This window comes from Drosophila mojavensis, unplaced genomic scaffold, assembly GCF_018153725.1.
Source record: "Drosophila mojavensis isolate 15081-1352.22 unplaced genomic scaffold, ASM1815372v1 contig_36, whole genome shotgun sequence".
Classification (NCBI taxonomy): domain Eukaryota; kingdom Metazoa; phylum Arthropoda; class Insecta; order Diptera; family Drosophilidae; genus Drosophila; species Drosophila mojavensis.
This window is the reverse complement of record NW_025318858.1, coordinates 1,276,739-1,292,031: the sequence shown is the minus strand read 5'-3', so window position 1 is coordinate 1,292,031 and position 15,293 is coordinate 1,276,739. Positions and strand designations below refer to the sequence as shown.

The 15,293-nt window shown below is 39.5% G+C and overlaps 1 protein-coding gene across 1 annotated transcript; it reads right to left on the bottom strand.

Annotated features, from left to right (window-relative positions):
• Positions 1-9,564: 9,564 nt before the first annotated feature.
• Positions 9,565-10,571, bottom strand: LOC6575687 (cilia- and flagella-associated protein 299). Its single transcript, XM_002001660.4, has 2 exons — positions 10,140-10,571; positions 9,565-10,065 (listed from the first exon to the last, which is right to left on the bottom strand). The coding sequence occupies exons 1-2, from the start codon at positions 10,425-10,427 to the stop codon at positions 9,664-9,666; spliced, it is 690 nt and encodes a 229-aa protein (XP_002001696.1). The 5' UTR covers positions 10,428-10,571; the 3' UTR covers positions 9,565-9,663.
• Positions 10,572-15,293: the final 4,722 nt, after the last annotated feature.

The window sequence follows — 15,293 nt, the reverse complement described above, 5'->3', positions numbered from 1 at the left end:
AACAGAATTATGTTAGTTAACAGTATTCTGTTAACCAAACTGTTAATTAACATGATTCTGTAAACTTGCTGTTAGTTAACAGTAACGCTAACAGTGCGCTGTTACTCAACTGTTAATTTACATTTTTCACCCTACAACTCATTTCTGTGCGCCTGGTGCTTCATCAACATATATGTTCAAGTTTCGGAAGTATTAGGCGCACAGAAAGGAGTTGTAGGGTGAAAAATGTTAGTTGGCAGTGCGATCACATACTACTGTTAGTTAACATAACACTGTAAACACACAATAAAACATTGTTAAAATATTTGTCACTCTACTCAACGTTTCTGTTTTCCTGGTACATTGCCATGATTTCCATTTAAATTTTGATCTTAACGGATAATGATGATCATAAATGGGGCTGCAACTCAAATGTACAGCGGCTCCTTACCAGCAGCTGAACCTTACCTGAAAATAACTGTACTAGGCAAGCAATGGCCGATATAGGCAGTTACGACTATTTGGATGTTGTTTTAGCACATTTGCCACATTTTATTTCACACTATTTATTTTTCATAAAATATATATAATATAAACATTATACAGGCTTCATGCCTTAAGCATATTTTGTGTTTATATTTGCTGCTATCGAAGCGATTACATATTTATTTTATGATGTTTATTTAATATTTGTAAATTTAAAATCAAATTTATTATTTGTATTTTTCATTGGTTTTACTTTGGCCTTTGCCTCCGGGCAGCAAACATATACATGCATACTGTGTATGGAACGATATTATAAATTGTGCTTTTTCATTGTTGAGCATTAAGCACAATCTGTTTGTGTGAACTTCCGGACAGACAAACAACTGACGGCAATCAGCAAAATTCCAACAGCAATTAAAAAAACAAAAACTGGAATAAAATAAAAATAAAATTTACATATAGATATACACAGATACATATATATAGCTATGTGTATGCATGTATGTATGTATGTATGTGTGGCTCATCGATTGCAGGCATAACTCACTTTGTGGCACAATTAAGTGTGCCACGCCTACACACATCTGTGGGTATGTGTGTGTGTGGGTCTGTGTGTGGTGCAGCCATTGACCACTGTTGACATTGCTTCATTTGCACTTTGTGTGCGGTGCGTCGGGCTCTTTGTCCTGGCCATCGCTTTGTAATTGTTTCATTTAACAGCTTTTAATTGAATATTTCACGCACGTTTGTTTATGCACTTAAATGAAAAACAGCAACAACGACAACGTTTGCATTGATAAATTGTTTACACGCTTTAAGTAAATAAATGCATTTAAAAATAATACAAGTTAAAAAAAAAAAAAAAAAACAACAACAAGCTGACGCTATCTGCTGCAAGCTGCTGACCATGTGGCACAGCCGCAGCGGCATTAACCGTATTAACACTGCCTCTGATTGCTGCGAATTGCTGCGCGTGGCACACGCAACGTGTTTCAGCTAAAGCTGACGCTTTAAGGCGTATTTTTTATTAGTTTTGATAAAGCCGTAAAATGACAGCAGTTCGCCCTTAGGCAAACACACAAAAAATACGTAAAAAAAAACAAAAAAATACATAAAACATAGAACATAAACAAACAAATAAACAAACTTTTGACACTAAGCGCTTTAAGATCTGACCTCGCCTGGGCTTGTTTTTCCTGGCCCGTGCTGCAGGCATACAAATTGTGCTGAGCCTAGGGCATCAGCGAGGCTAAAAGGCATGAACCGGCCAGCGATACAATCGTTGCATTGGTATGGATTCTGCTAAAGCTACAGTTGCTAAAATATGCATGTGGACAGATGTGAGGCTCCTGTGAACAATAATGTAAAATAAATTCAATTTATTTACAAAATAGTCCCAATATATACCCAGTGATATGTTTGCAGGATATCTTCTAGTCGAACATTTAAGAGTATTAGCCTTTACCTTTCGGTTGTTGTTGCTAGTGTTTGGCTTTAGTTTTTGTAGTCGTATCAAAAATGCCGTTACCGCTAAACCTTTGGGCAAACGCAAATAAAATTCGCACACACATACGCACACACACACATATATATATATATATATATATATATATATATATATATATATATGGGAACAGCAACTGTTTGCCTATCCATGTCAGCTGTTCAGCTGCACGTGTGTCTGTGTATTTACAGTGCTGCGGGGCGTATGAGCTCTGTCCGTTTATTTGCATACATTTCGCTCTACGTACGAGCTCTGTGAAATAAGCCTCAAATATATTACGCATACGCCGCGTTGCAACAGCTCCAGCCAAAACCCAAATGAATCTGCCTGAAACTTGCTCCAAAGGTCAAATATTTAACATACCAAAGAGTTTTTCCGAGCCCACATCAGAATGAATGATATGTCCAATAAAAAATTAAGTATTTTACTATTTTTTCATACAATATGTTTTATAATTTCGCTTGATATTTAAAAAATGTTTGCCTCAGCTATTATTGATGGATGTTCTCGTGCGCATATGAATCATGGATTAAATGAATAACGATACGATATCGATAACGATACCGATGTGTGCGAGCTCATTCTATTTCAATTAGGTCAACTCAACACACGCGGCGTATGCTTAATATACAGCTATTTCGTTGTTCAATACGCGCTTCATTAGCCATTCATAACTTGCGGCAAGTATATCAAGCGGGATTCATCATCGTCAAGGACTGCAGCCACAAAATGCAGCCATAATGTTCGGCTGCGCTTTTTGGCTGACTTCCTTCAGCCTGCTCCGTCGACACGCCCGCCCTGTTTTTCTTGGGCACTTTATCTTGCTTCCTCTTTCACTTCATCTTCATTTTGTTGGCTTGCGCCAAAGCTGAGCAGCGCCAGGCGAAACTTATGCTGCTCTTTTGCCGGCGCTAAGGCATTTTCAGCGTCGCAGTCGCATAAATTAATGAAAATTTATTTATGCCTCAAAAATATGAGCCAAACAACAGCGGAAATTTCCAAGCTGTCTGCCTGTGTGCAGTGTGTGTCTGTGTGTATCTATGTGTGTGTGTGTGTGTGTCGAGGGAATGACGCCTTGTGGCATAAACTGCTTTCCACTGCATTAGGCACACACACAGGCGTTCACGCAAATGCATACATCACTTAAAGATATTGTTGTCGTGTGCAACAAAAGCGCAATGGGCAAATATCATGCAACAAATGATATAGATACATATCTATACATGCAGATACATTCATATGTATATACAGATACAGATACAGATACAGATACAGATACAGATACAGATACAGATACAGATACAGATACAGATACAGATACAGATACAGATACAGATACAGATACAGATACAGATACAGATACAGATACAGATACAGATACAGATACAGATACAGATACAGATACAGATACAGATACAGATACAGATACAGATACAGATACAGATACAGATACAGATACAGATACAGATACAGATACAGATACAGATACAGATACAGATACAGATACAGATACAGATACAGATACAGATACAGATACAGATACAGATACAGATACAGATACAGATACAGATACAGATACAGATACAGATACAGATACAGATACAGATACAGATACAGATACAGATACAGATACAGATACAGATACAGATACAGATACAGATACAGATACAGATACAGATACAGATACAGATACAGATACAGATACAGATACAGATACAGATACAGATACAGATACAGATACAGATACAGATACAGATACAGATACAGATACAGATACAGATACAGATACAGATACAGATACAGATACAGATACAGATACAGATACAGATACAGATACAGATACAGATACAGATACAGATACAGATACAGATACAGATACAGATACAGATACAGATACAGATACAGATACAGATACAGATACAGATACAGATACAGATACAGATACAGATACAGATACAGATACAGATACAGATACAGATACAGATACAGATACAGATACAGATACAGATACAGATACAGATACAGATAGAGATACAGATACAGATACAGATACAGATACAGATACAGATACAGATACAGATAGAGATAGAGATAGAGATACAGATACAGATACAGATACAGATACAGATACAGATACAGATACAGATACAGATACAGATACAGATACAGATACAGATACAGATACAGATACAGATACAGATACAGATACAGATACAGATACAGATACAGATACAGATACAGATACAGATACAGATACAGATACAGATACAGATACAGATACAGATACAGATACAGATACAGATACAGATACAGATACAGATACAGATACAGATACAGATACAGATACAGATACAGATACAGATACAGATACAGATACAGATACAGATACAGATACAGATACAGATACAGATACAGATACAGATACAGATACAGATACAGATACAGATACAGATACAGATACAGATACAGATACAGATACAGATACAGATACAGATACAGATACAGATACAGATACAGATACAGATACAGATACAGATACAGATACAGATACAGATACAGATACAGATACAGATACAGATACAGATACAGATACAGATACAGATACAGATACAGATACAGATACAGATACAGATACAGATACAGTTACAGATACAGATACAGATACAGATACAGATACAGATGCAGATACATACTGCATTCTTCGACTGGCAAGAAACTTGACAGGAAGAAAATCAATTTGTTAATCTAGTAGAGGAATCGCTGTCAACGCTGGCAGAGGAACATGCTTATAGTCTCTCTTTCTCTCGCTCCACTGACTGACAAAAACTATTTGCAAGGATAACAAGCAGGTGACTGTCGTCCTGTTGTCTTGTTGTTCCGTTGTCCTGCTGTTCGCTGTCCGTTGGGTGTTGCAACAAAATGACTTTTCTTGTTGCTTGCCAAATGATCAAAGCATTTTATGCGCTTAAACTCGTTCGAGCAGCCCCGCCCACGCCGCCCACTCTGCTGGGGCTGGCTGTTTTTGTGCTGCATGCAGCAGTGGCAGTTTCCGTTTCCGTTCGGCTGCCACTTGACTTCCGTGGCGCCTCTCATGGTCTCATGTTTTGCATGTCGTCACGCGCTCGTCCTGCACTTTAGCTGCACTTATCTTGGCCCAGTTGGCAATTGTTGTTGGCCATTTTGTAGCCGTTTTGTCGAAAATGTCAACAAAATGCGAACGCAGACACACATTAGCCATAGATATCCGTCTGTGTCTATGTGTGTGGGCGTGTGCGTGTGTGTGTATCTGTTTCTGTTTTTTATGTGCGCTTGCCACATCATCAATTACACATTTTACAACTTCTGACTGACTGTCTGGCTGGCTGCGGGGAGCGGGGAGCGGGCGACTAGGCAAGGACGTGCTGGAGCCACTGACAAAACAGACATAAATCAAACATTTCCCACGTTGCGAAACAATTTCCGGCTGCACGAAAACTCAAGACTGTGTGTGCGAGCGAGCGAGCGAGTGTGTATGTGTGTCTCTGTGTGTGTGTGTGTGCCTGTCTATCTTTTGCTTGAATTTTATTTATGGCATCCGCCAAAACAGAAACACATATAGATACGCTGTGAGAGACGGACGGACAGACGAATGGACAGACACATGATATATAGACAAAATGACATCAGTTAGAAAATTTACAATTGCTTTTACTTGATTCATAATTGTTACTGTTGTTGTTGTTGTTGTTGCTGTTTTGGCGCTTTTGTATTGCAGTTTGATTTGTGGTTTACAAGCTTTTGTCTGGCTCATAAATTTAGCTTATAGATTGTGGCTATTTTTGCATATATGTGTGTGTGTGTGGCTGTGTGTGTGCAGCTGGTTGGCTTAATGGTCACTGATATGGGGTCAACAAAGAAAAATATATTGCATTGCTTATTGAAATATGAAAGGATACATAAAATGGGGTTTTACGCTGCGTATGCGTAATATGCAACGTACCAGAGAAATGAAACACGTCGCGTATACGTAACATGCAATGTAATTAAATCGAATTCAATTGCAATTTGTTATATTTTGATCAAATTGAATTTAGTTCGATTCGATTGCAGCTTCCATTTGGCAGTGTGGCTGCCATTTGTCACAGACACAGCAGAAACTTTGACCAAGCTGAAGTTGTGGCTTATGGAATACCGCTTGCCGCCTTCCTCGTTGCAGCGCGCCGCCCACTTGACCCTTAGTGCGAAGCCACCTTTTGAGGATTGCCAATTTACGCTTTATATACGAGTCTCGTTCGGGCCATTTGCGACAAGCAACGCAGTCGGTAAGCCGGTAAGCCGGTGAGGGGGTGAGGCAGGCGATGGGTAACCCAGAACCGATTCAATCAAGCCGAACCGAGGCGCTCACAGCTCACAGCTGCTGCTAATAGAATTGTGGATAAGCTGGAGGTGAGCATATTGATAGCCAAGATACCCTGTTTATTTGCTATAAAATGGGCATAAAATGTGTATGCACAGGAGGCCTAAAGAGCATCGAATGAATGCTGCTTAAGTGAAGGGCTTTTAGGGCTGGCAACACCAGCTATCTGCATACTCTGCATATACTTCAAGGCGGGTTTAGCTAAGCTGCTCATTCAAATTATATATCCATAACTATTTAAAATATATATATAAATTCCTATGCAACCTATAAAATCGAACTATCATATAATCATCTATTCATAATGAATTTGATGATTTAATTTATATCAATTTCCGAAAATTCTTAGATCTATTTCATTTAAATTCAGCCACTTTATGATCTGCCCTTTACAGGGTATTTAATTGCTGTCATTTGTTTTGTTCATTATTTTCATTATTGGTCACATTTTATGATTGTTCTCTTTCTTTAGTCCCACACTCAGCCTCAATGCCGACTCGACTGGCATTTGTGGCATGCAACATAATTTCATATGCCCTTTACTCGGCTTCAGCTCTCAGTTTTATGTGCGACGAGTACCTTGACGCCCTGGCTCTGACTCTGGCCCTGGCTCTGACTCTGGCCCTGGCTATGGCCTTGGCTCTGGCTGTGGCTGTGGCTGTGGCTATGGCTCTGCCTTTTCTTATTGTGCTGCTTTATGTGTTTATTTGGCTTGAAAGGGTTTTCCGTCGCAGTCGCCCTAGACCGCCTGTCTCTTTCTCTCCTGCCGCTGAGCGCCTAAATTATTTATTTGACGTATTTTGGGACAGGCTTTGAGTAATATTATTATGATTTTTGTGCCCCAGCATATGGCATATGCCGCCAAGGGTCTAACACATAAATTATGAGCACTCCGGCTGACCCCTGAATCCAATTAGAATGTCAGCAAAATATTCACAAAAAAAAGAAAAGAATGTTCCCAAAACTGTTTTCCCGATTAATAAAAGTTGGATTTAGTATTAGTGAAAGACAACTGAAGTGGTGGAGATATTTAGGCGAAATTTCATCTTGGAATTTCTCATAAGAATCTAAACTTATATATTCAGAAAATCAAATGAAATTGAAAATATTTCGTTGTATTTTATTTATTTTTCTCGCAAATCTCAAAACTCTGACCAAATCAAATGCTGGAATGTCTGGCCAGAAAAGGAAAAACTAGTCTTACACAGACCTACTTCATATGTCCTTTGCTGACAAACAATTTAATTATTCATTGACCTCATTATTTGCACATGTTGCCAATTATAGTGACGGCAACAACAATAACAACCAAATTGAATCGATATCATAAACTATCAATAAATTATGCATTTAACAATATTAAGTGTAGGCCACTTGAATAAATGTTCATGAATAAATTTATAAATAAGCCAAAAGGAAAGGAATTTGTCATAGCTGAAGGCAAACCAAAAACGAGGCTGATTGCTTTTGTGAAGCGCATAGAGAGGCAGTTGAAGCGAGAGCGGCAATTTGGTTATGTGTGGCAAACAAATTTCTGGCAATTGCAACTTGATTTTCTCGAAATTTATTTGCCAACTAGGGCAGAAGGACAATTCATTATGACAAAATTTAACATAACTGAATGTAAAGGCAGATAGGGAAGTGTATCTATCTATATATAAAGTGTGTGTGCACTGAGTAACCTCTCTCCATCTCTGTCGCTCTCGCTCTTGCTCTCTTTATTTGCATTTTTGTGTCTGCTGACTGCTCTTAAGGCACCCCAGCCTAGGCGGAGGACATGCGTCTCAGCATCTCCAATGCAGGACCTAATGTTTATTTTAATTGCCAGCAAGGACAGAGCCCAAGGTTAACAGTAACTAGAAGTAAACTGAGCACCTCGACTTGCCTGCATCTAGTAATTTAAGGGACCATCTCGGCAGAGAGACAGAGACAGATAGACACAGAGAAAGGGAACGAAGTGGAGATGTGTGCGTCGCATAAATTAGCAGCTAGTCGCAATTGCGTATGCAAATTAAATTTTATATGCCACAGCGAATGACATTTAAATCATAATTTAAATCCATTCGTTATTTATTGCAACTGACCTCTCCCATATTATATTTGCTACATAATGCATGTGCTCGAGTGGAGTATTTGCTATATTAAATTAGTTGAAAAGCAAAATCATGTTCGAGAAGAGCAAAATGTGTTGAAGAATTTTCATATAAATTCAGTTTAACATAGTGAGAAATTTTGGTATACATAGGAATTACCAAAATGTACTTATGTACATTAAATTCTAATGATAAGAATAATATTTTCACTATAAAAACAATATTTGCAAATATTAATATAAAATGTGTAATGGTAATTATAATTTTTTAAATTTTAGATTCTTTTTCAAATTACTATTATAATTATTTGTATATTTATTATGTTATATGTATAATACTAATATAATCAATAAAAAATTAAATTTGTTTTTCTATTTACAATTAAATATTATAATTAATAATAATAATCAATTTATTGTATATATTAAATATTTAGAGAACCAATCTGAAATTGCTTTGAGGCATAAGCATAAATTCGTTTCGGGCAATAAAATCAGCACACATTGCCTTCAAATGCATTCACATGTTCGCATTCCTAATCATTTATTCACAATTAAAGAAAATTAACCTAAACTCAACCAATACCTAGCCTAAGCTTAGCTCTAAGTATATTTGGCTGGCAAGGACTTAATTAATTTGCTGAGCGATTGACATGCGGCTGACTGTCAAATGCAGTGCTTAAAATAAACTGCAAGGACAGCCTCGGCTAGCTAGCTAGCTGCAAGGATAATGGAAAGTGACAAACGAAATAACAGGCCAATAGCCAGAGACTGTGAGCGCTCGACAGCAGCAGGAACTGCGACTGCTGCTAATAGATTTATGGCTCGCAACATGGAAAACTGTTGAGCAAACATAAAATATTATAAAGCTCGGGTAATTTCCGTTCACTATGATGAGAGAGAGAGAGATAGACTGTGTTGGAGGCCTCAAAATGTCCATCAAAACGTCAGCAGGCATAACTGTGGCAAAAACTGATAAGATATGAAAAGCAATTTACGTAAACTGTCAACGACAAATTCCCTTTGGCAGAGAGCGGGAGCAGAGTGGGGGCGGGGTCATCGAGGCATGCCGAAGCAGTGGAATTAAATGATCAAGCTCGTATCATATGCGTTCTATAACATATTTATTTGTGTGGGTATTTGGCATATAATCTGCGTGTCACTCATAGTTTCCGCTGGCTGTCGCTGCCTTTGAGCGGCGACTGACTAAGGGATGCGCCGTATGATGTGATCGAAGAACATGCAGTCCCCATAGATGCTCGACCTGTAGACATTGCGGATGGCGTTCCGACTGTCGCTGCAGTTGCAGCCGGCATTCACGCAGACTACCTTGAGATCACCGCGATGCATCATCAGGAGGCTGTGGGCCCCGGTCGGGATGACGCGAAAGTTGGCGCTGTCGTTGAAGCGCACCTTGTTCGAGTACCAGTCGAAGTAGCTCAGGTCGTGGGGCCCTGGCACCAGCTTCGCCTTGCCCTCGAATATGGCCTGCCAGTTGACATAGTGCTCGGAGTTCCTGCAGCTCGACTCGCGCAAGCTCTGCTCCAGGTCGATGTAGCCCGAGATGTCGAAGCCCTTCTGCGAGCGCATTATCAGGAAGACAATGGTCTGCGAATGTCAATTGAATGCGATCTATACAAACTATTTTCAGAGATTCATTGAGCTTAACTACTTCAACTCACTGATATCTGTTTATTGATCAGCTTCAGTTCGCGTAGGGCGAACTGCTTCAGGACTTCATCGTCGCCCTTGTAGCTGACGCCCTTGCCGCGGGGATTCCACATGAATTCGAGCTTCTTGCGCTGCTCGGCGAACTCGGAACGGGTCAGCAGGGGACCCATGCAGCTCTTGCCACAGGCAGTCTGAATGAATTGCCTGCTGACGTTCCAGTTGCGTATATAGCGAACATCGTTGATGTCGATGAAGTGGTCCAGGTACTCCTCGTACGAGCCATAGTTCAGCAGTGTCATCTTCTCGAACGCTGTCCGACCTCCGGCTAAATTAATCAATGAGCAACAAGCGAAAAGAACAAAAAGCAAAATATGAAAATTATGAAAAGCTCAACTCAAAAGCCAAAATATAATATTCCCCAAAAGCTGACAGCAAAATCATTGCCGAAAGGCAAACTTTCCATACGATATTGTGTATACCGCATATAAAAATAATTAAATACACACGCACACACACACACACACATACACTCTCAGTGATTCGCTCGTGCTGCAAATTTAATAAATGGAAAAAGTTTACAATGCCTCGCCAAAAGTTCTGCATATTTTCAATTACAGTTTTCTATGTGCGACGCAGACTGACGACAGCTCTCTCTCTCTCTCTCTTTCTCCATCTCTCTCACACACACATACATATTTAAATACACATTTTGCCTGCCCATATGCAACTAATTACTTCATCAACATTTAAAGCCGTGCGGCGTATGCAATTTTTCATTTTCTTTTCTTTGCAGTTAACAACTTTTCACTATATTATTCAGTTTCGCTAAAAGGTATTAATGGGTATGTCAGAAGAGTATGTAAATCACATACTTTAAGGTTCTTTAAGGAAAAGGGTATCTGGAGCGTAATCAAAAATAAGATCTAAGAACTGGTGATTATATAGAAAACTAAATTTATACAATAATATCGATATCCGCATTTATAAGTCATTAGAGTTTCCCCTTTTTTTAGATTACAGGGTATATTCAAGTCTAGCGATAAATTTGTATAAAAATGTTCGCTTTCGCGCTTATCTATCAGATTTCATCAAAGTGTATGCTATCTACAGGGTATGGCAAGTGCCAACCTTATACTCCTTCTCTTTTTATACGGCATTTCTCTCTCTATTTACAACAGCAAACTTTTAATAAAATCAGTTATTTCTACTGCATATTTTCAAGTATTTTACAGGGTATATATCAACAGCACCCTTTTAATTACTGACTATTAATTGATTTGATTTTTATAAGATATTTAAAACTCTATTTCCATTAACAGTCATTCTCTGCATACAGACAGCTGGTAGTCTGACATTTTCTGAAAGTTTTCCTAATCTACAGGGTATCTCAATTGCAAGTTCCTGTATTACAAAGTCTTTTAACAATAATTAAATATTTTCAATGCTTACAATTATGAGTGGATCACACCTTGTGCCTTTTACAGGGTATCTAAAGTGCCATTAACTCGTAATATTCGACGTTGTTGCCTTCTTACTTATTTTCAATTTTAATACAATATAAAGAAAATAGTAGAATGCAAGCTGGAAGTGTACATGTGTAGGTGTGTGTGTCTGTGTGTGCGTCTGTGTGTGTGTGTAGGTGTCTGCGCCTGTGTGTGTGTATGAGTGAGCATTCACGCTATTTAAACACGATTCCCACTGTTTGCTGCAGTTGTTGCTGCTGTCGCTGCTGCAATTAACATGCTGCTGCTGTTGCTTGTGCTGCTGCGACAGTTGCTCCTGCTCCTGCTCCTCCTACTCCTGCTGCTGCTGCTGCTCTGGCTGCCATCACTTGAAGCTAAATCTAGCAGCAACCATGACGATGTCGCCGACTCCTGCTGCTGCTGCTGCTGCGTGCTTTGTCACCATCTTGCAGTTGGCCGCCGCCTCCTTCAGCGCGTAAATTGCTACTTCGCGGGGGCAGCAAGCCTCGTCTCCTCTCTCAACTTGTCTGCCCTCCCCTCTCTCCCTCCGCTATTCTTCTTCTACTTCCAGCTGCACAATTTTCACTTCAGAGGGAAGTTGGCTCGGTGAGGCGACGCCATTGTTTGACTTGGTCATTAGTAAATGTACTTTGTCGTAGCGTAAAAAGGAGTTAAGTGCGCACTCTAAGGATTTATGCGAGTCTCAGCTTATGCGAGTGTGTGTGTGTGTGTGTGTGTGTGTGTTGGCTACTAGCATGGGGCAGCATTAAATGCCACAATGCTCAGCAGCAGTTGCCATCAGAATGCGTTAAGTGCGCATTTCTCTTGAATGGACACAAAGGACGTTTGGCAATTCAAAGGGTTGTGATTCAGCTTGAGCTACAGTTATGCATATTTATGGTCATAATAGACTCTAAGCTTTCTGAGCGCAATCACAGTATCTGAGACTATCTATACAGCTCTATTTGCCTAAGACGGATTTTAGTAAATATTGATTGAGCTATGCATGAAATGAGAGTATCTTGGCTATGCTATGCACTATATTCGCATGAAGTATATATAAAGATATTCCTTGGCATATTCATTATTAATATGCACTCCAACAATCCATTTACAAATGTTTAGCAAATTTATCAGAATTTTTTTACATATTTGGCTAGAAATTGCGGCATGACAGGAGAAGTAAAACATAGAATGTAGAGTATAAAAAAATATATATACTATCACAGTATTTCAATTAAGTATTTTTTTTTTTTTTTTTTTTTTTTTTAATCCAATTTTAAGATAACTTTTTAATTATAAAGTGGCATTAAATATTTGTATTCACCACACTATGAATTTAATATTTTTTTAATTTTTAAAATATTCACATGATGCCACAAAAATACTTTGTTAAACATCGCCTGCCTCTATCTCACGAATTTTTCACCAGATTTCAGACCCAACTATGCTAAGCACTTGGTATGATAAGAACTTATCCTCTCCTCGATTTCGCACTCAAATATTATTTTTAATTCACGGTCTTCTATAGAGTTCAGCCAAATGTTAACAGGCCAGTTCGAATCTTCATAGGCGATGAATGTCGCCTAAACTTGTTGAGAATTAGCCACAACCACATGAGCTAAAGTCATTGTCACATGGAGCCAGACAAGTTCTGCAGCCGTTCCCCTACCCCCTTACCCAACAGCCCATTTCGATTTCCGTTTGGCTTTGAGCAGCACAAATTATCGAATTGCTGTCGTAAATTGCACAGAGAACGTCGCTCGGCTGCTTACTTGCCGTACATCTTTGCCAATGAAATCAAAGCCACATAAATTGCACAAATAATTCAGCACTGAGAGCCTGCTCGCTCTCCGAGCAGCTGCCCTCACGATTGCAGCGAACGGCGAGTGCAGCTGTAGACAGAGGCAAAGCCAAAAGAATCGTCACTTGCAGCTGACCGCAATGCTAGCCAATTCAGGGAGAGGGAAAGAGAGAGAGAGAGAGAGAGGGAGATAGATTGAGAGTTAGAGTGGAGCACTGTGTCTGCTGGCCGCAATCGATCAAAAGGAATTATGTCTCAACACAATTGTAAATAAATCTTTGCGGTCATGTGGACATTATGTGCATGTGGAGGCCAAAAGGCTTGGCCATATCCTAGTTCCAACCACAGAGACCACTCACACACACACACACACACACATACATAGCTAGAGGCATGTGGCTAAACCCTGCATATCACATATATGAAGATTGAGTGGTAATGTGTGCAAATCTAACCTCTCCAAGCTGAGCTCCTGCTCCTACTCCGACTCCCACTTCCACTCCCATTCCCTCTGCCGACTAGCTGCTTCGTTGTCCTTGTGCTTGGCCGTTGACATGTTGGTAAATTGGTCCTTAGCCGATTGCATCGATTGCTGTTACATCGCCGACAACGAGTCTATGCTCACATTTGGCTCCCAGTCCCGCCGCTTGTCCCTTCCGCTGCTCAACATTTTGCCAACTTGGGAATTAAGTCTAAATGCCGGAAATTAATCTGCTCGCCGACTACAAATGCAATATTATTCAATGTGATTTTACAAGTGTCCTTGTCATTAGGAAATTGCCTCGCCTTGCCTCGCCTTGCCTCGCCTATGCCTAGTCTATGCCTATCCCGGTCCTTTGCTCTCGTCCTAATGGCCCTGCGGCCCAGTCAGGCCTGGCTGGCGTCCAGAGTGCAAAATTTATAATGCGCATCGATAATGATTTGTTATTTAAAGCTCAAACAAATATCCGGCAATTTAAGCGTACGGCTACATGGAAAACCCAAGGAAATACAATTTGAAAATAAAAAAGAAAATCTCACTCAAAGTTCTCGCCGCTGTTGTTTGCTTATCACGTGGCACGCGAAAAACCACAAGAAACTTATCGGCATATAATCAAGAGACGGCGACGGCGACGGCGACGTTGCTGGATTTGAGTTTGAGAATGTGAATCATTGCCCAAGTTCCTTTTTATTTCCATCTCATTTTTTTGTTCGTTGTACATTAATTTGTTTCTGCGGAGAAATGCCTGGGGCTTTGTGCAATCAGCTCGAGGATGTGCCGCGGCCAGCTGTCTTGGCAACAAAGCCTTTTGATGCTGTCGGGGGAAATTTGGGAAATTCGATAGCAGGAAATGAATCGGTCGACAGCGTGGCGTATGTGCAACGCATGGCAACAGTCGCAATAGCCGCAGCCACACCAACGCCACCAAACCAAGATAAGTGAACAGCCATTTAGTCCTTTGGGACATGCCAGCAGGAGTAACACGACCAGCAGGAGCAGCAGCAGCAGCAGAAACAGTAGACGAAGCAGCAGTCGCTGTAACAGAGAGCAGATAACAGCGAGTTCTCACATTCACTTTCAAACAATTTACAACAAACATTTTCCATCTTCTCCTTTTTTTTGTGAAAACTTTTAGGAAAATAATACCAAATGTATGAACAAATAATATATGTAAATCAAATAAAAATGTGAAAATGCAAAAATAAAAAATGTATATTATATAAACTACATAATAAAAATTATGCTACTCATGTCATCTTTATTTATTTACTTAATATATTTATTTTAATTCCTACAAAACCAACTTTTTTATTACTGCCCCGTTAGCTTTATATACCATATAAACATTATTTATTTGCTTCAATTTTTAGTCAACCAATTTTTTTTTATTTTTATCTTTTTAAAAATTGATCGCAAA